At 38.3% G+C, this 19,513-nt stretch overlaps 1 protein-coding gene across 1 annotated transcript; it reads right to left on the minus strand.

Moving 5' to 3' along the window:
- Positions 1-3,200: 3,200 nt before the first annotated feature.
- On the minus strand, positions 3,201-17,919 carry LOC306821978 (myosin heavy chain, fast skeletal muscle-like). The gene is made up of 41 exons (XM_079340650.1): positions 17,880-17,919; positions 17,656-17,698; positions 17,315-17,527; positions 16,033-16,176; positions 15,780-15,936; positions 15,670-15,697; positions 15,471-15,579; positions 15,277-15,369; positions 15,092-15,155; positions 14,530-14,628; positions 14,307-14,410; positions 13,832-13,970; positions 13,588-13,706; positions 13,260-13,409; positions 12,995-13,165; positions 12,593-12,899; positions 12,393-12,463; positions 12,176-12,263; positions 11,971-12,088; positions 11,768-11,891; positions 11,531-11,667; positions 10,633-10,888; positions 10,292-10,534; positions 10,023-10,199; positions 9,800-9,945; positions 9,528-9,618; positions 9,014-9,403; positions 6,786-6,912; positions 6,552-6,670; positions 6,239-6,435; positions 5,968-6,151; positions 5,717-5,882; positions 5,288-5,412; positions 4,896-5,204; positions 4,599-4,802; positions 4,391-4,516; positions 4,085-4,255; positions 3,883-3,987; positions 3,636-3,731; positions 3,415-3,552; positions 3,201-3,332 (listed from the first exon to the last, which is right to left on the minus strand). Exons 3-41 carry the CDS (start codon positions 17,513-17,515, stop codon positions 3,312-3,314), a joined length of 5,814 nt encoding a protein of 1,937 aa, XP_079196776.1. The 5' UTR covers positions 17,516-17,527; positions 17,656-17,698; positions 17,880-17,919; the 3' UTR covers positions 3,201-3,311.
- Positions 17,920-19,513: the final 1,594 nt, after the last annotated feature.

The raw sequence follows: 19,513 nt of genomic DNA on the forward strand, positions 1-19,513 counted from the left end.
GGTGGTTTTGACAATGGCGAGGAATGTAGGTCACATTTCTGATAAGGTTGATAGCATACATCGTCAAATTACCCACTGCAAGTAGATCAGTGGGATTGTCATAAAGCTACGCTAGTGTCTATTGCATTTTCAAATATTTCTGTGTTCCTCAGTGTCTCTGCCACTGAAAAAGTAAACCCAGACCAAGCTAAGTTTGCAATAAAACCTTGTAGGAAAAAAATACCATACATTCAGTTTTATCTGAAGATGTGTAGGTTAAGGATTTGTGCTATCTCTTTGGCAAAGAACACATTATTTAGAATCTATAAATAAGAAAACAGATATTCCCCCCAAAATAGCAGTTATAAAACACAATAATCACAAATATAGCCTATATTTAATCCAATCAGCTTCATTTAGTAAGATTTAGATTGTTGTTTTTTGCATGATCTGCCTGCAAACAATCTGCGTCCTGATATTCTTAATCTTAAATTTATGGTCCTAATATGAATTTCCACACTGTAATAAATTATTCTGTGGTCATGTACATTTAATTTAATATATCTAATAACATGTATTCAATACAAATGTGTCACTGATTTTGTGATAATTATTTAACTTTCAAAGAAAAATGTTTCAGATAGTATGTGCTTATTTGGGTTGTATTAAATATTTCTTTATGTTTATGTAATTCTAAATGTAAGAGATTTTTTTAATGAATCAAATTAAATAGAATTAGCCAGTTTTTATTTGACGAGCACTTCCTGTTATTTTTGCGCCTTTTTTCTTCTTTTGAATTCAGCAGCTATCATCTGGTCACAAAACATATAGAAAGTTTGGATGATTTAACTCAACAATTTCATTTGTTTACAAAAGTAAGGCGAGTTATTTTATACTGTAATGTTTATGACAACTTGTGGGTGTTACACTACACGTAATATTTACAGTCTATGATGCTACATTACAAAACGAAATTAACAAGCAAAGTAATACACTTAATGTAGGCTATAGTGTGATGGTATTACACCACGATATCAGAAAGATATCATGAGTATTTGCACGCATGAAACAATAAGCTTTATTTGAACGTTGCATTAAAAGCAATTGCTGTTAATCTACGGCCAATTTTCAACACTAAAATACTGTTTTGATCTAAAACAGTTAAAAAGTGTAGTTAGCAATGCATTGTGATGCTCAACTTAATGCAAAGTGACAAAGGCCATAAACAGTATACCTACGTTTTAAATTACAGGACACTACAGTATTTATTTTAAAAAGTGGGTGTTGCCTTGAGAACTTGGAGCGTAATCACTCGTGTGGTATGTTAGGTTGTTTGTCTTTTGTTTCTGAAAATATGCTACTGCTTATTTTTCTTAGTTAGTTTTCTTTATTAAAATACCCGAAGCCATCAACTCCTGAATGGAGAATCTTTGGAGGATCATTTTAATTGCAGTTTTCAGAGAAGTAAACACAATATGGAGGACACTGTAAAAAAAAAATTAAACTACTCAATAAAATTGAGGCAACAGATTGCACACATTATTATTAATTAAATCTAACTTTGTTAAAAGTTGAGTTAATATAAGTCAAATCAGTTGCTAAAGAATAACCTGTTTAAATTGAGTAGATTAAAATAAAGCACACAAATAAATTTAAACAAACATTACGTTTGTCAATAAGGGAAAATGTCTAAATCAGTAAAAGGTGCTGATATAGATAATCAAATCTATAAATGATATATAATTGAGTAATACTAATCTTTATATTCAGTGCATTTAAATGTCTTTAAACAATTAATTGAAATGAAACAACAACAACAAATAAACAAACAAACAGTAAGGTGACCCAAAGATTCCAGCTCAAGGGTTTTGAGTAGTAAACAGACGTAGCTTAGAGTCTGCTTTAAACTATGTGCAGTATGCAATAAATGCAATTTCTTGAATTTATTTTCAGTAACTGATCCTTACCAAACATTCAAACATCTGAGATGGTAGAGACGGACTAGCTTTGTCGCTGTCAGTATTGGAACATATGGGCGAATATCAACAATTTCTTTTCAATAATACTGCAAATATTATTATTTAATATTATTAAATATTGTTATTTAAAACACAGATGTAATAAGGAATGCTATTTTTCATTCTAATATTAAATTGTATGTCCTAGAAGTGCACTATGTAGTATGGGGAAGAGGATTTTAATCACAAGAAGACCTTCATAAACTGATTGATTTTATGACTGAGCAAACTAAATGTATTTGAAAATATGCATCAAAACATTTAGGTAAGAAAATGTGTCGTAGGTGTATTGTCACTGAGAGCTATGTTTCATCAGACCTTTTAAAAAAGTCCTGGGACCAGATTGTCATGTTTTTGACTTCAGGAAAAAAGGAAGGACTCTGTTTTAGTTCTTAGCTCCTGTGTGAAATACGAGAGTATTTCAGACAGGAGAGGAGAGATGACTGTCGTAGTTGGAAGAGTGTGTATTCACTCATGCTTGTGAAAACACACTTTTCCAACTGGGCATACTATCTAAACTTCTAAAAAGAAAAATGTGAAATAAATGCCTCAATATTTGTATAGTTTTTCTTTGTTTTTTTATTATTTTTTCAATTTTTTCCCTCTTAACTGGTACCCGAAAAGAGGGAAAGAGGCAGGGGCGTGATGCGGGGTCTGGAGAGGTTGCGCAAAAAAAAATGTCTGTGTACACAAACATTTATTTTCCCTTTTTTGATTTTTTTAAAAATCAAACTATTCCAATTTTCCTCTGCATGTCTGCATCAATAACTGTGTCGCAATAGTGGCACGGGAGAATGTATACAAATACACTTCATTTAAATTTTAACTACGTTTCGCCGTGACCTCTCCCATCATCTCTCCCTGCTCTCCGACGGTGGGAGTGGGAGGCAGACGGGACTTTGGTGAGGTCGTGTGAAAAATGTATATATGTATACATATTTGTTTTCTTTTTCTTCATTTTTTTAAATCAAACACAAAACCTTTACACTTCTGTTTTAATAACTGTGTCACAATAGTGGCACAGGAGAATGTATACCAATATACTTTATTTGAACATTATTATTGTTATTTCTTGTAATTATAAAAATAAGATGACCTCCTAAGATTTAGATAAAATACAATAATTACCATTTTAGTATGTGTTGCTTCCACATTAATTATGTTCGTAAGCATTTTATTAAAAAATAATGGACGCAGTAAAGATGCAGCAGACTATCTACTTTTATTGAACAGCATGCTTAACATGCTAAAACAAAAGTAACAAGATGCTCATATTGTATGACTTCTTGTTACTGGTCGTCTTTGATTTCTCCTTCACTCCTCTGCTTCCTTAGTCTGAAAAAAAAAAGAAGACAAATCCTCATTATCATTTATTTAGCTTTTGTAGATACTTCTTTTAACTAAAATGTTGATTTACCCTTATCGTAACGATTTCCCGACTCTTTGCCCTTAATTTGTTGACCTGGGACTCTGCAATATCAGCACGCTCCTGAGCCTCCTCCATCTCATGCTGTACCTTCCTGTACCTAGACAGGTGAGTGTTGGCCTGCTCCTCCTGTATGACAAGACACAGTGAAGTCAAAACCTGCATACTGCTTTTCAGAATGAGTGTGGTACATGAGAAGTGATAGTACTCACAGCTTCCTCAGACTGTCTCTTGTAGGATTTCACTTTCAGCTGCAGCTTGTCCACCAGATCCTGAAGTCGAGCAATGTTCTTCTTGTCCTCCTCAGCCTGTCATAGATCAGTAATGATAGCAGGTTGAAACAGACACATAACAGCTCCAACCTCTTTTTTTTAACACCAACAGAAACTGAAGTAAGGTTGTTTAAATTATAATAAGTAGTAGCTAAAGTTAAAGTAACAGACATAAATAGTAGATTACCTGATAGGTGAGCTCCTTTACTCTTCTCTCATATTTACGCACTCCTTTGATGGCTTCAGCACCACGCCTCTGTTCAGCATCAACTTCAGCCTCCAACTCTCGAACCTTGAATAATGAAGAGTAATTTCAGTGAGTTTTAAAATGCAGAGAAGCTGTCATTTCTTACAGTGAAAAAAAAAAAGAGGTACGAAACAACATTTACCCGAGCCTCCAGTTTCTGGAGCTGCTTCTTGCCTCCCTTCATGGCCAGATTCTCCGCTTCATCAAGGCGATGCTGCAGGTCCTTCACTGTCACCTCCAAGTTCTTCTTCATCCTCTCCAAGTGAGCGCTGGTGTCCTGCTCCTTCTTCAGCTCCTCTGCCATCATGGCAGCCTGACATGATAAATTGTGTATTACAAGGTAAAGCCTACTGTAGTCGATGTATACCATATGACGAGATACCTATAAGACAATGTAGTACTCTGTGTATTATGTATAATTAAATAGTGTAGTGTAAAAATCACTCACATCTGTGATCGCCTTCTTGGCCTTTTCTTCAGCATTTCTTGCCTCCGAGACTGCATCCTCCACTTCACCTTGGATCTGAATGAGGTCAGTTTCCAACTTCTTCTTTGTGTTTATAAGGCTGGTATTCTTAAAAAATAAAACTCAGGATTACATACTGTAATTTTCAGCTGTCAAGTATTTGTCAGGTATTGGTTTGAATCTTATTTACCTGAGAGTGCAGCAGCCCCACACGCTCGCTGGCATCCACCAGCTCCTGTTCAGCTATTTTGCGGCTTCTGTCCGTCTGCTCCAGAGCAACTCTCAGCTCCTCGATCTCAGCCAGCATCAGGTTGTTCCTACGCTCCACCATGGCAACCTGCTCCTTCATGTCCTCCTGACCTCTGATGGCTTCATCAAGGTGAAGCAGGGCATCCTGAAATGCAAAACATCAAAAGACATATCTTCAAACACTCAAAGCTACTTTATGAACCAAGACACTTCTCCACTAATCCTTCTCTGGATGTACCTTCAGCTGTCCCTGAACGTTCCTCAGCTGTTTCTGGGCTTCAGCTGCCTGGCGGTTGGCATGGCTCAGCTGAATCTCCATCTCATTGAGGTCTCCCTCCATCTTCTTCTTGATTCTCAGGGCATCATTTCTGCTCCTGATCTCAGCATCCAAATTACTCTGCATTGACTCAATCACTCTCTGGCTGTTCCTCTTGATCTGGTCAATCTCCTCGTCCTTCTCAGCAATTTTTCGGTCAACTTCACTCTTCACCTGAGTGAGTTCAAGCTGAATGCGGAGAATCTTGGATTCCTCATGCTCCAGGGTAGCCTTGACAAAAATAATCCATTCATATCAAAAGAAGCCCCAGCATCATTTTAAAAAAAATTAAAAGATAATTTGTCAAACAGTACCTCTGCCTCTTCAAGTGAAGTCTGGAGCTCACACTTCTCTATCTCTACTGTCTTCTTGGACTTCTCCAGCTCATGAATAGTTTTTCCAGACTCTCCAATTTGCTCAGTCAGATCAGAGATCTCCTCTGTAAGAAATGGTTAGTGAAGAAGTTGTAAAATTTCTAAATTGTGGACTTTTAAAAATGTACCATACAACTACATATACATATCATATGCTATATTTCTTTTGACTGTAGTTAAAAATGAGAAACCAATGGCAGTAAAACTGATGGCATACTGATGGGCATAACCTTGTTATCTTCAACCTGTCCTTTTCTACAAAATGAAACAACTGTTCTCTAAAAGAGTGATGTTCTGAGCATACAAAAAACATGGAGTCATAATTAAACTCTACACCATCTGTGTCAGCAGTTTGAAACCTCTACATACGTTGTAGATTCTTATTCTCCCTCTTCAGGGTCTCCAAGTGGTCCAAAGTTTCTTCATATGAATTTTTCATCTTGAACATCTCAGTGCTCAGGGAGCGAGCTTCTTTTAGGGATCCCTCAAGCTCTGCCTGGCATTCCTCATACTTCTGCTTCCACTCTGCAAGTACCTAAACATATAAAAGACACCACTGTAATTTACTTACCCACTGTTGTTGCTCCACATGTTAGCACTGGCATTAATAAAAATCAAACCTTGTCAAAGTTCCTTTGCTTCTTGTCCAGGCTAGCAGCCAGAGCATTAGCTCTCTCCACATCAATCATTAGATCCTCCACTTCACCCTGCAGTCTCTGTTTAGTCTTTTCCAGAGAGGCACATTTTGCATTCACAGCCTCGATGGACTCCTCAGCATCCTGAAGACGCTGGGCGAGCTTTTTCCTGTTGAGAACATTTCACACACTTTCAATACATTATGATTTATACTTAACAAAGGTGATAGACAGAGTTAGGATATTAATGACTTACTTTGCCTCCTCCAGCTCCTCAGTGCGCTGAATGGCATCAGTCTCATATTTGGATCTCCATTGAGCCACCTCACTGTTAGCCTTGGACATTGAACGCTGCAGCTCACACTTGGCCTCCTGCTCCTCCTCATACTGCTCTCTGAGCAGATCACAGTCATGACGGGATGACTGGACAGCATGAGCCAGGGCATTCTTGGCCTTACAAAGAAATATAGACATTTTCTATTACCTGAGTATGTCTGGTCTTATTCTTTAAACTCAGAAGTTCGAATACAGCCTACAAATCTATGATAGTGTCTATCATAAGCACATACTTTAACTTCCTCTTCAACGTGCCTCTTGAGCTCCTCAATCTGCTGAATGTAAGCTTGCTTGCTCCTCGTTAGCTGAGAGACCAGAGCTTCTTTCTCCTCCAGCTGACGACTGAATTCACCTGAGAACATAAGGTGAGAGTTGCTTCAATTCAACACGGGCTCTGTATTGGAGGGGCAAGACAAACATGTTGTGGTAAATATAACAGAAGTCACACAAAGATATATTTTCTTTACCATTCTCCGTCTGCAATCTTGCCCTTTGAATCCCAACGTCATTCAGTTGTCGAACATGTTCGTCATTTTTTGACTTGAGCTCGCTCAGTTGATCCTCAAGTGTTCGACACATTTTTTCCAGATTGGTCTGAAATGAAAAGTGTCTTAAAGTTATTTTAAACCAAAGTAATGCAATGCTGTCTTATTCAATAAGAACTGCATAGAGAAGTTTAGCAAATGTTATTAATTTTGTTGACTCATTTGAAAGTGAAAAGCTATTTATTTATTTTGTGAAGAGGTTGCAGAAGTAAAAAAATATATAAATGTAAGCTATTTTATTTTGTTATGCGGGTTGGCTTTTATTTTGTAAAGGTTCAAGGAACGGAAGTGAGTGCTTGGGGACCCGTGCGGGGTGCTCCCGCCGTGTGCGGCAATAAAGGAGCAGACAAATGTTCAACTCATAACAGACTCCGTACTTCTTTGTTTTATAGTTTCACAAGTTCATGCATAGTCAACCCGCTCGGTTACATTGGTGGCAGCGGTGGGATGTTTTTTTCTGCTTTGAGGGCCCACCTTAAAAATAGTTTGTTGAAGTTGCAGATAGCTAGCCGAGGTTAGCCACTGCTGGCACGTGCTTGGCCTTGCTGGTGCAGTGAGGATGGGGCACGAGTCCGAGCCGCGTCTCGCCTGAGGACTTCACCCGTATCCTCCCCCAACTACACGCCTTGTTTTTTTTTGTTGTTGTTTGTGCCATGGACGGGAGGCACGTGTTCCGGGATGTTTTGGTGCCGTCTCGAGTGGTGCACCGGGACATGTTTTTTTTGCCGACTTTGTGACTTTTCTGACTGTCAGGCTGAGACCCTACACACTGCCATCGCCTGCTGATTCTTCAGATAGCATCTCAGCTTCTCCCATCCATGCTCCCTCACTGCTGGAGGAGGGGTCGACACGTTGGAACCGGGGGGCCTGAAGAACCTCTGGCTGATGGTGGCCTTGGGGCTGCACTGGACTACGACCGCCAGCAACCCGTAAAGGACTGTGTCTCGTTTTGGCAGGACTGTGAATCAGCCAGTTGTTTCAAAGACTTTACCAGTTATGTGTGACTTGTTTTGTTCAACTTAAAAAAATAATAATAAAAAAACAGGAAAAAATTGTACGAAAATATGTGAGTGCTCATAGTGAACTGTTGTCTTATTATAGCAGGCTGTGTCAATGCCAATGGTGGGTCCAATTACCATTCCCTGTGTATCAGCTATGTCTGGTGTACGATTTTGGGTTTGAGGGTGCGTACTGTGTTGATACTGTGTTGTTATGTGAGGCAGTTGTTTGCTGTGATAATTGTGCTCTTGTACATGTTTCTTACATTTATACTGTTGATTTTTTTTTAAACGAGGACGTTTCTTTTCGGAGGGGGGGAAGTATGTAAGCTATTTTATTTTGTTATGCGGGTTGGCTTTTATTTTGTAAAGGTTCAAGGAACGGAAGTGAGTGCTTGGGGACCCGTGCGGGGTGCTCCCGCCGTGTGCGGCAATAAAGGAGCAGACAAATGTTCAACTCATAACAGACTCCGTACTTCTTTGTTTTATAGTTTCACAAGTTCATGCATAGTCAACCCGCTCGGTTACATAAATATATTTTGAAAAATGCAAGCTTGAGAAAATAAAAAAAGGACGGTGGAGGACTTTTTCTGTTATGAGTCGAAGAGTGTGGATTGGGAGGTAATGAGAAATGTATCAGGTGTGGCCCCGTTTTGGTATGTTCAATGTCTATTGCCTTTTTGTCTCTTTTTTCACCTCCTTTTCTTTGTTGTATTTTGTGTTGGCTCCTTACTTACCTTTTCCTTTTATATGTTCACATCCCTTTTTTTTTTACCTCTCTCTCCCCTTCTATTGATGAAGCATCACTTCTCTGTTTTGACCTAAACATTCTTGCATATTCAGAGTTGACCCTTCCTTTCAACAAATTAGTGTAACTCTCCCGAGTGCTTAAAATGACCCTGATCAAGACCTTAGTCGTTCACAATGTGCCTGTGGTTTCAAAAAAACTGTCCATGAAAGATGAAGGAATTTGAATTCCATACAAATCCTACAGTCTGCCTTGGATCATTTTTTGAAAGACAGTTTCTACCCCCATGCAACCCCTCCACATGAATTAAGCACAGCAAACCCAAAGTACCTAAAAAGTTCCTGTATGGGATTACCACAAAGAACCTGCAGAACTTTCACACCTTCATCTTAAGAGTTTGTTACCTTTGATTTGGCAATGCTCTCCATGTTGCTGCTGAGGTCATCAATCTCCATCTTGTACTCGCTCTTCTCTTTCTCCAGCTTCTGTTTGACTCTCTGGAGGTTATCGATCTGTTCTCCCAGCTCTGCCACGCTGTCAGCTTGCTTCTTGCGGAGGGCTGCAGAAGTGGCTTCGTGCTGCAGCGTGGACTCTTCCAGGTCACGACGCAGCTTCTGAAACTCTGCCTCGCGTTTTTTGTTCATCTCGATCTGAACAGATGTTGCTCCACCGGCTTCTTCAAGCCTCTCGCTGATCTCTTCAAGTTCCCTGGAGAGATCCGACCTCTGCTTCTCCACCTTGGCCCGAGCTGCACGCTCAGCCTCAATCTCTTCCTCCAATTCCTCGATACGAGCCTGATGTTAACATGTAGAGATAGAAATACATCATTTTTGAAAAATATGTCTATCAGTCAAACAAATGTTGCTGTTCCAGCGTAGTGGAGTGTCGTCTCTATTAGATACTTTTAACATGCTGTACCTGAAGTTCTTTGATCTTTTTCTGAAGCTGAATAGAGAGTAATTGCTCATCCTCAATCTTGCTGAGAAGCTGGCTCATTTCAAAGTCCTTCCTGTTGAGGGAAACAAAATTACAAATAATAACAGTTTCTTTTCAAAAATAAGTTTCAGCACAAAGAATCCAGTAATTGATTTTAGCAGTGATCTTTTAAATCTACATCTTTGCTAAACAAAAATGCCAGTTTTCCTCTATGACATACAATGTTTTACATTTGTGAATTTATTTACTCTTACTTCTTTATCTTCTCATCAGACTGCTGTTTGTCGTTCTCCAGATCCATTATGGTTTCTTGGGCGAGTTTCAGATCTCCTTCAAGCTTTCTTTTAGCTCGTTCAAGGTCCATACGTAGCTTCTTCTCTTGTTCCAGAGAACCTTCAAGCTGTTTAAGCCACATTAGTATTAGATTTTGGTTTTCATTTTCAAGTGAGTAGAAAAAACGTTGTTTGCATTACTCACATCATCCACTTGTTGCTCCAGCTTGACTTTAGCCTTCGTCAGAGTGTTGACTTTGTCTTCCTCTGCCTGCAGATCATCGAGGGTCTGCTGATGGGCCTCTTGGAGGGCTTTTTTCTCTTTTGTCAACTTGACTATGGTCTCATCTTGAGAGGCCATTTCTTCCACAAGGTTTTTGACCTGTATACGCATAATGCAATATCGGAATAATCATGTAAAATGACTTCAGTCATAAAAAGAGCAGATTTAAAGGCCTTAAGGAAAATACCAACCTTGTTCTCAGTGGCATGTTTCTCCTTTTCCACTTTTGCCAGTGTGAGCTCCAAGTCGTCAATGTCTTTCTTCAACTCAGAGCACTCGTCCTCCAGCTTCCTCTTCTTTGCTGTGAGCTCAGCATTCATTTCCTCCTCATCCTCCAGTCTCTCAGCCGTCTCTTTGAGTTTGGCCTCGAGCTGGATTTTTGATTTAATGAGCCCCTCACACCTTTCCTCTGCATCACAAAGGGTTTCACTTTCCTAAAATTGATTGAAATTGCATTAAAATTAAATCCTCTGAACTGAAAACACTGTATCCCAGTGAAAGCAATTCTCTTTTAAAGATTTACAGTACATACAGACTGAATTTGTAGCTGCAAGTCATTCTTCTCTTGAACAAGAGAAACCATCTTCTCCTCCAGTTCCTTCTTCTTAGCCAGAGCCTTTGCTAGCTCGTCTTTGGTTTTTAAAAAGTCCTCTTTCATCTGTGCCATCTCTTTTTCAGTCTCTGCACTCTTCAGGAGAGGCTTAATCTTGAAGTAGACCTTCATCCATGGCCATGTTTTGACGTTCATGAATGCACGAATGTTGTACTGGATGGAATAAATTGCCTCCCTTGGATAAAAGATATAAAACCCAGATTATTTTATGTTGTGTCATAAATGGTTTTTTTCCCCCATTATTATAGGAGGAATGGATACTCAAATGTAAAACACCAATTTTTAAAATAACGATCTTGGGCTGTCAATTGAAATTGTTAGGCTTTTATTTCTATTTTTTTTATTGTCTGTCAAGGTTGTCAGCATGATTGAGTTATTCTCTATCAATAAAGGTCTAAAAATATTGAATTGTTTAAACCATGTAAAATTACATGCTATTTTGTCCCTTTAGGTGCACCGTAGAATAAGCTTTCAAGGTATCTCACTGTCGTGACAGTGATGGAAAAGAATGACACTGCTGCATTTTTTTAATGTCTCAATTTACCTTCAAAAACTCCTTGAAAGCTCAGTTGATGTGCCAAAACTAATGTTCACCTTATGTCAAACGTTTCACTTTTTTAAAATTAATGTCATCACATTCAATCTACCAAAAGGTTCTTATTTTATTTCAAAATTAAAGCAGGGTTGAATTCAAACAACAGGAAACGTTGTTTGAATTCATCAAATTCACGCAATACTGTAATAAATTGTGATGAACTGACAGTCCCTCTACAGAAGTAGTGGGCTTTTAATGTGTTATATTCCATGTCTGCATTACCTTCTCTCCATCATCTTTTGGAACTCTCTCCTCATGAGGAAACCTCTGCAGAGAGCCTGAGTCATTGTGACCAGCTCAGCTAGCTTCTCATCTCTCATCTCCTCCAGAGTTCCCAGAAGACCAGCTTTAAAGAACACCTTAAACAAAATGTGACTTAACATGACTGGTCACAAACCTGCAGGTTCAGTGAAAGCAGAAAAAACAAAAACAAAAGCAGCTTCCTGATTGATAGATTACCTTTGTGTGTCCGAATTTATACTGACTCTGGTCCACATCAATAGAACCCAGCAGTTTCTCTGATGCCTTTTTGTTGTCAATGAATTGTCCCTCAGGAATGACACTAGCATTCAATACTTTGTATCTGATGGGAGGGAAATCGATTTAAAATCAGTTAATTGATTCCAACATTTTCATACATTTAAGTAAATATTTGAAGATACCTCTGCTTGAAGTCACCGTAGAGGATTCTGCTTGGGAAACCTTTCCTGCAGATCCTGATTCCTTCCAGCACACCATTACACCTCAGCTGATGGATGACCAGGAAGTTCTCCATGAGACCTGAAGGACATGTTAAAATAAGTATTTTGTAGCATAGTTAGAGAAGTATTTAAATTAATAATTACTGATTACTGATATCTGTCTTACCAGGTGTCTTTGATTCATTTGGAATCAGACAACGCACAAAATGGGGATGGGTACTCCTTAAGTTGGTCATCAACTTGCCTAAATTCTCCTAAAAAGTAGATCAAATCAAAAACAACATTTTCTATATTAGCATTTGCCTATTTCTGCAGTCCTTGCATTAGGCATTCTTTGGAAATCTGTTTAAGTTATCAGCTAGGAAGTTATTTGTGATACTTACCCTAAACAGAGCAGATACAGTCTGGAAAGACCCACCCTTCTTCTTGCCACCTTTTTTGCCACCACCCTCAGCTGTCACACAAAAAAAATAAGGAAAAAATAAAGATATTACATGCATATTTTAAACAACATTTTTATATAACCGCAACAAATAAAGCAGAAAATGCAACCAAAAGTTACACTTTAGAACATTATCCCTACCGTCTCCTGAGGAATGAGATGCGTAAAGTAAAGCCAAAAGTTTGGCTGATGACTTCTGGTAGAGCTGAACCACTGAGTCGTTCAGAGGGTCTTTGTTCTTATCAAGCCAGCCGTTCACATTATAATCCACAGTACCAGCGTAGTGCATCAGGGAGAAGTGAGCCTCAGCCTTGCCTTTGGCAGGTTTTGGTTTCTGGAAGGGGGCACTTTTACCAAGATGCTGGTCGTACAGTTTGTTCTTGAAGGTGACGTCTGATGCCTTGGGGAACATGCACTCCTCTTCAAGGATGGAGAAGATGCCCATTGGCTGTCATGGTAACAAAAAATACAAACATCACTATTGTTATGCAATGGTTGGAATACAATTGTGTGAAAAAATGATTTTAATGTCGCCAGTAGTACCTTCTCAATCAGCTCAATGCAGGCAGCCAGGTCCATACCAAAGTCAATGAACTCCCATTCAATTCCTTCTTTCTTGTACTCCTCTTGCTCCAGCACAAACATGTGGTGGTTGAAAAACTGTTGCAGTTTCTCGTTGGTGAAGTTGATGCACAGCTGCTCCAAGCTGTTGAACTTAAGATGGAAAAGGACAGACATGCAGTTTAAAATATTACTGCTGCTGGCTCACAATGAAATAATGGACACTTGCAACATTCTGTTAACTTACATCAAAGATTTCAAACCCAGCAATATCCAGGACACCGATGAAAAAGCTTCTGGGCTGCTTGGTATCCAACATCTCATTAATTCTGACCACCATCCACAAGAACATTTTCTCATAGACAGACTTGCAGAGAGCGCTGACAGAATTGTTGACCTGATTGTGCAAACCAATAGTAAAGTATCATCAGGGAGATAGGTTGTAAAGACTAACAAAACGATCAAGGCATATCAAGCTTCCATCCATATTTAAAATTAAAACTTTAAATGTGAAAGGTCAGTCTTTTAAATGAAATTATTTGATATATTTGTTTGCCATCCTTGTAATCCCATACCTGAGGGACAGTTTGACCTTTAGTCACAAACTCATTCCCAACCTTCACTCTTGGGTAGCAGAGGGCTTTTAGCACATCAGCTGAGTTCAGGCCCATCAGGTAGGCGATTTTATCAGCCACTTAATGGAGGAAAAAAAAATTTCAGTCAAAACCCATCCACAGATCACCTAATTTATGTTCTTGTAAAACAACAGCACTTTTTCAGGTAACAAACTCTAAAGTTAAGCTCATAGTGGTGTAATACCCTCAGTGCCATCAGGCTCAGCTTGCTCTTCACGCTGCTTTTGCTTAAACTTCATGTTTCCATGATGCATCACAGCTCCAGTCAGCTTGTAAATGCTCGCCTTCTCTTCCAAAGTGAAACCCAGAATGTCAATAGCAGTCTGTGGAATAAAGAGCCAGATTAAAATACAAACATGGGTTTAACACTTATCACACAGGTGTAACTCAACACACTTCCCTTTAAAGCAAAAACAAAAGTGATCAAGGACATTATTATTATTTGTTCTGTTTTAAAACCCTGACATAAATAAAGCCCCCCAGAAATCAAGTTTACTCATTTAAAACGACAGAAAGAAAAAATGATAAGCCTCATAAATAGATTTCATAGAGAGCTATGAGAAGTTTCTGACTCAGTGTTTATTCTAAAATGATAAATGTGACCAATGATTTGTAAAAGTTGCAAATGCAACCAGAAAAATAAGTTAAGTGTACATTACATCAGTTGCAATGAATTCTTCAATATCATCGATACTCTTGACAGTGATTTCACCCTGGCTGATCATGTGATAGTCATATGGATTTTTGGTGATCAGAAGAGCCTCTGGGGGGGAAGGAAAAAAAGAAGCATTTATAAAAATGACAGAATAGTTCTATCTTTGATCGACCATCGTTGTTCAGTTTTGCAGAAAAACTAAAGATGATTGTTCTCTAGTCTCACACCTATCAGCTCTGGTTTGTGGCCTGTCATGAGCTGATAGAAGATGTGGTAGCTCCTCTCAGCAGACAGTTGAAATGTCACTCGAGATTTCTCCAGCAGATCTGTAATGAGACAAAATGAGAGGAAAAGCTCTTTTAAAAGACATCTACAATTACTTTAGCCTTAGCAAGTGAAAGAATGTTGGTGTTCCATTTCTTAAATTTGTCCTTAATTATTTTCCCGACTTGAAAACTATATTTAACACAAACAAATCCACGATTTCCCTTTTTTAATTTCTAGAAAAAAGGCTATTCAAAAAAATACTTCAACTCACTCTTAACACCCGCAAAAACTGGTTTTGAGCAAGATGTCATTTACAAAAAATCTAACTCTTAGAGAGATAATCATGGAAAAAGAATGTGACCTGTTGTTAGATCCTGTACACAGGAAAGAAAACTATTTTGATCAGACATAAAAAAAAATGGATCACACGGATTTCTTTTCAATCTTGCCTTTCAGGTCATTTGTATTAAGTTGTTTTAAGTGCAGTAAAAATGATCACGTGTTATGAGTTTCAAGTCTTACATGTTTCGATATCAGCTGAAGCCAGCTTTCCAGTTGTCCCAAAGTGGATTCTGATAAATTTTCCCTGTATAAATTCAGATTTACATTCAGAATTTTGTTCCAGTGATAGATTTATTGATTGACAAAAACAGCAAACAGTTTAAAGTTAAAGAGAATAAAAAAATAAAAAAATTAAAAAAACTTACAAAACGGGATGAGTTGTCATTCCTCACTGTCTTGGCATTACCATAAGCTTCCAGCAAGGGATTTGCGGCAATGATTTGATCTTCCAGTGACCCCTAGAAATATCATTGAATATATCCCAGAATTATATACTGTAGAACACAGTTTGTTTTTATGTTGGTTTGATATTTAAATCCTGCAACTCCTCTTATAGTACCTGCATCTTTCCAGTCTGCTCTAATTTCTTTCCTCCAGCCACTGCGATTGTCGCAAAGTACTGGATGACACGTTTGGTGTTGACAGTCTTCCCTGCACCAGATTCTCCGCTAATTTGAAGAGGGTGTTTATAGATATTATTTAAAATTACTTTTAACAATACAAATTCTGCAGATAATGACATAAAAAACATTACTTACGTGATCAAGATGGACTGGTTTTCTCTATCTGCAACACATCACAATGATGTGCGTCAGTGAGGAGACAACAGTATATTGTTATATTTCAAGACAAACACTGTAAGTGATACCTTGGAGCATGAACTGATAGGCATTGTCAGAGATGGAGAAGATGTGGGGTGGAGCCTCAATCCTCTTTTTGCCTCTGTATCCTGCGACAACTCCTGAGTCGTACACTGGGAGCCACTTGTAGGGGTTCACAGTCACACAGAACAGCCCAGAGTAGGTCTATAGTTGTGTGAAATATAAAAGATTATTGATCTGATTATTGAGTAAATGTCAACGCGATGTAAATTCTCTTTCTCTCTCCTCTGCAAAACTCACGTAGATCATCCATGCTGCATAGCGCTCTTTGAGGTTATACAGCACAGAGGGTTCACTGAGGTGGGTCATCATGGCCATGTCCTCAATTTTATCGTACTTTGGAGGGTTCATGGGGAAGATTTCATCTTCTTTTACAGTTAAAGACTGTTCAAAGATAAGAAAGGCACGTAAGTCGTCTTTTTACTGTCCACCAGCAGTCACATGGGTCGTCTGAAGCAGAGATTCCTAAAGTGTAGGCTTAATGCCCCCTGTGTCCCTTCAAGGTTTTACAGGTTGGCAGTGAGAGGTCCACTGTGATTAATTATCAGAAGTCTTAATTCTTTCAAATTATTTCCTCTTAATCCGTTGCTTAAATGGATGGGTTACTGTTTAGCTGTATCGGTAGGCCCATTTGCACTGAACGGTTCTGATCAGGAGTGTTTGAAGGTTTGTTGCTGTCTTTTTAAGCTGTGAAAACATTTTCCCACCTTCATAGTTCATTGACCACAAGTGCAAAGTATCAATTGTGTTATCTCCAAAAATTATTACTGTTATGGCTAAGGCAAGACACATTTGACTGCTTATTATTTACTTATTATTACTACTGCTATATAACCATGTACAACACTTTCTACACATCCCTTCACATCTCCTGCTGCAACCAAAAGTGTGTACACTCTGCTCATCTTTTCTTTTAAGTCAGGAGTTCTACAGCTACAGCACTGTGACTGCAATTTCTTCAACTTTTTATCAAAAAGCCTTAGTGATTTGGTCACCAAACTGGGGTGCTTTATCTCATTATGATGTCAGAGTTTACATGGCCTCATACTGTCATTAGCTAATAACTCTTTCCAAATGAGACATTGTGGCCATAGAGCATCATCTGGACAGTCCAAGAAATCCAAACTTTAAATCTCCTCCTTTTTCTCCTCTCCTCTTTCTTCAGTCCGAACTCTAGTTACTAAAAAAGTATATTTTTTTCCTTACACCTCACTAAAGATAGCTTACTAGCTGTTTTCACTTCTTTGTATGTTTTTTTTTTTTTTTTTTTTCATGCTGCACCTCACTGGAATTACCTCCAGCACCCCTCCAGAGGAAGTGGGCGTCACCATTTGAATACAACTTAAAGTCCAAAGTAGCCTAATTATTTTTTCACATCAATCTTTTGGAATTTGAATTACACTTTCTAATAGATCATGATGCCGAAGAGTTTAAATGCCAGCACAGCCATTTAAATTGCAATCAGAAATGTCAACGCTAAGCCTTTAAATTAAATTTTTAATCCTAGTTATCTCGTTCTTACCTTTCCGCCTTGAGTCTCCACAGTGGCTTTGCCACCCTCCTTCTTTATGAGTTTACCCTTGAGGTACATCTCAGCAGGCTCTGTTACAAAGTATGCTGTTTTAGCATCAAAGGGGGTGTTTTGTGCTTCGATTCTCTCTCTTTCTGGCTTCCGGAGGTAAATGGCCGCCGTGCCAAAACACTCCATGTCAGTGTCAGGCATGATGGACCTTTTCTGCAAGAGAATAAACAAGATAATAGTGATGACTTCAACAATGTCTGTTATTTATGTAGTCTTGAGAATGCTCTATTGTGATTTGTTAAATATAGGTTCTGGTCAATTGTTAGTAAAGCATGTTTTACCTTGTTGACACCAGGTAAACAGAGTTGTTATTTCTGCAAAGTTCTGAAAAAAGACATTAAGATGTAAGTTGTAAAATAAGAGAAATGATATTGATATGTTCTTAATCATAGAAAATATTGATCTACTATACAATCACAATATGAACTTTATACAAATGGCACATTGTACTGGGTTAAGTGAAATACATTGTATTGGAGTAAATCCTAGTCAAGAACAAACGTACCTTTGCTGAGTGTCTCGTCTTGCTTGGGGTTCCCTGTGTGGGCCCTTTATATATATATAGAGTGATGGGAGCCTATCACAAGGGTTTTCTGTATTTGGTCATGTCATCTGGCATATTGCTTGAGTAATAGTTATTTTCTCTGGCTTTCACATCACACAGATTGGGACGTCTACCACGCCAGATAATTGGCAGACTCAGAATTTGTTTGGAATTTATATTTATATGTCTAGAAATATGTGTGTTATATTTCTCTGATAAATAACTAGTTTTTGTCATTGTTGCCTTCAGCATAGCCTTTAGAATGAGCTGTGGTCATACATTTTGAAGATTGGGTCAACATTTAAAATACAACTGAACATTTATCAATTCTTAAATTGTTTACATAAGTTTAATACATGCTGTTATAGCATGCAGACGTGTAGCTGTATTTACTTGTGTTGTGGTCATTATTGCACATAAAAATAAAATACAGATGCCAGGTTGGTTCAGTTTATGTACATATAAGAGTTAGTATTACAGAGAGTCCAAAGGAGTGACTAATGCAGCTTTTAAAATGCTCCCTGGCACAATAGGAGCCCCTTGTCATGCCTTGGAGGATATTTTAAAAGTCACCGATATATTGTTTCAAAGTCCTTCCAAGTCAGACATCATTAAAAACCCCAGAAAGGAGTTCCGATGAGCTTTAAAGAAAAGTAAGGATTGCCAAGGGATTATTTCTCACAACAGTGCCAACAGCTGTCCTTGTTCTTTCTCTTGAGGGACCCGCAAGGGAGACTGAGAAAATACCTAAATGTGGAGCTTACTGAGTGATGGATTCCAGCTCTATACCCACTCGTCTTGTACAAACCACCCACAATCTTTAGTTCATTGTTTGTTTTGTTTATGAAAGCCTTCCATGGGGAGGGAACATTTAACCAACTATTCACAGTTGCATTGTAGGCAAACATCTCTGCCATGAACTTGGCACAGAGCTGGCAAACCTTTGAAAGAGTGCGCAGATAGCCATGATGCACTGTTTCCTTTGGCAAGAGTGTCCTTTTACCACAGTGGTGAATAGGAAGAAGAAATTCTAAAGTGGTTACCACCAAGATATAATCAGCCTCTGTCTTCAGTGTTACATGATACCTGCTGGTAATCTTCTTTCTTATTAGGACAAAATTCAAATATAGCATCAGGCTTATGGGGATACTCAGTCCAAATGCCAAATTCTCGAGTGGCTTATTGTATTTGTGTGGCCTTTGATCTCAGACTGACAGTTTGGCATTTGTCAAGCAGAAACAACTGGAGTCTGGAAAACAAACCTCGCTGATTGTTGAGTAACATTCCACTTTACAGACGGGCCACAAAGAGAATGGAGATACATTTACAGTTCAGCATCCAATTTTAACATCGTAAGTATTTATATTTTTAGTATATGTTAAGGAAGTTGAGTATCTTATGACATTTGTTTGTGTATTGTTATATTCATCTTGTTAAATATTCTACAGAAAGGTGTCAATGGGATTGTGTTTAAAACTCCATGTATTAAGATATTATCAATGCATCGACTGTCCATGTGTTTTGAGATAAAACGTCAGACTGTTATTAAGAATATTCAGGATCACACTTGGGGTTGTTCTGAAGTAGTAAATCAA

This window comes from Symphodus melops (genome assembly GCF_947650265.1).
Source record: "Symphodus melops genome assembly, chromosome: 4".
In the NCBI taxonomy this organism is placed as follows: domain Eukaryota; kingdom Metazoa; phylum Chordata; class Actinopteri; order Labriformes; family Labridae; genus Symphodus; species Symphodus melops.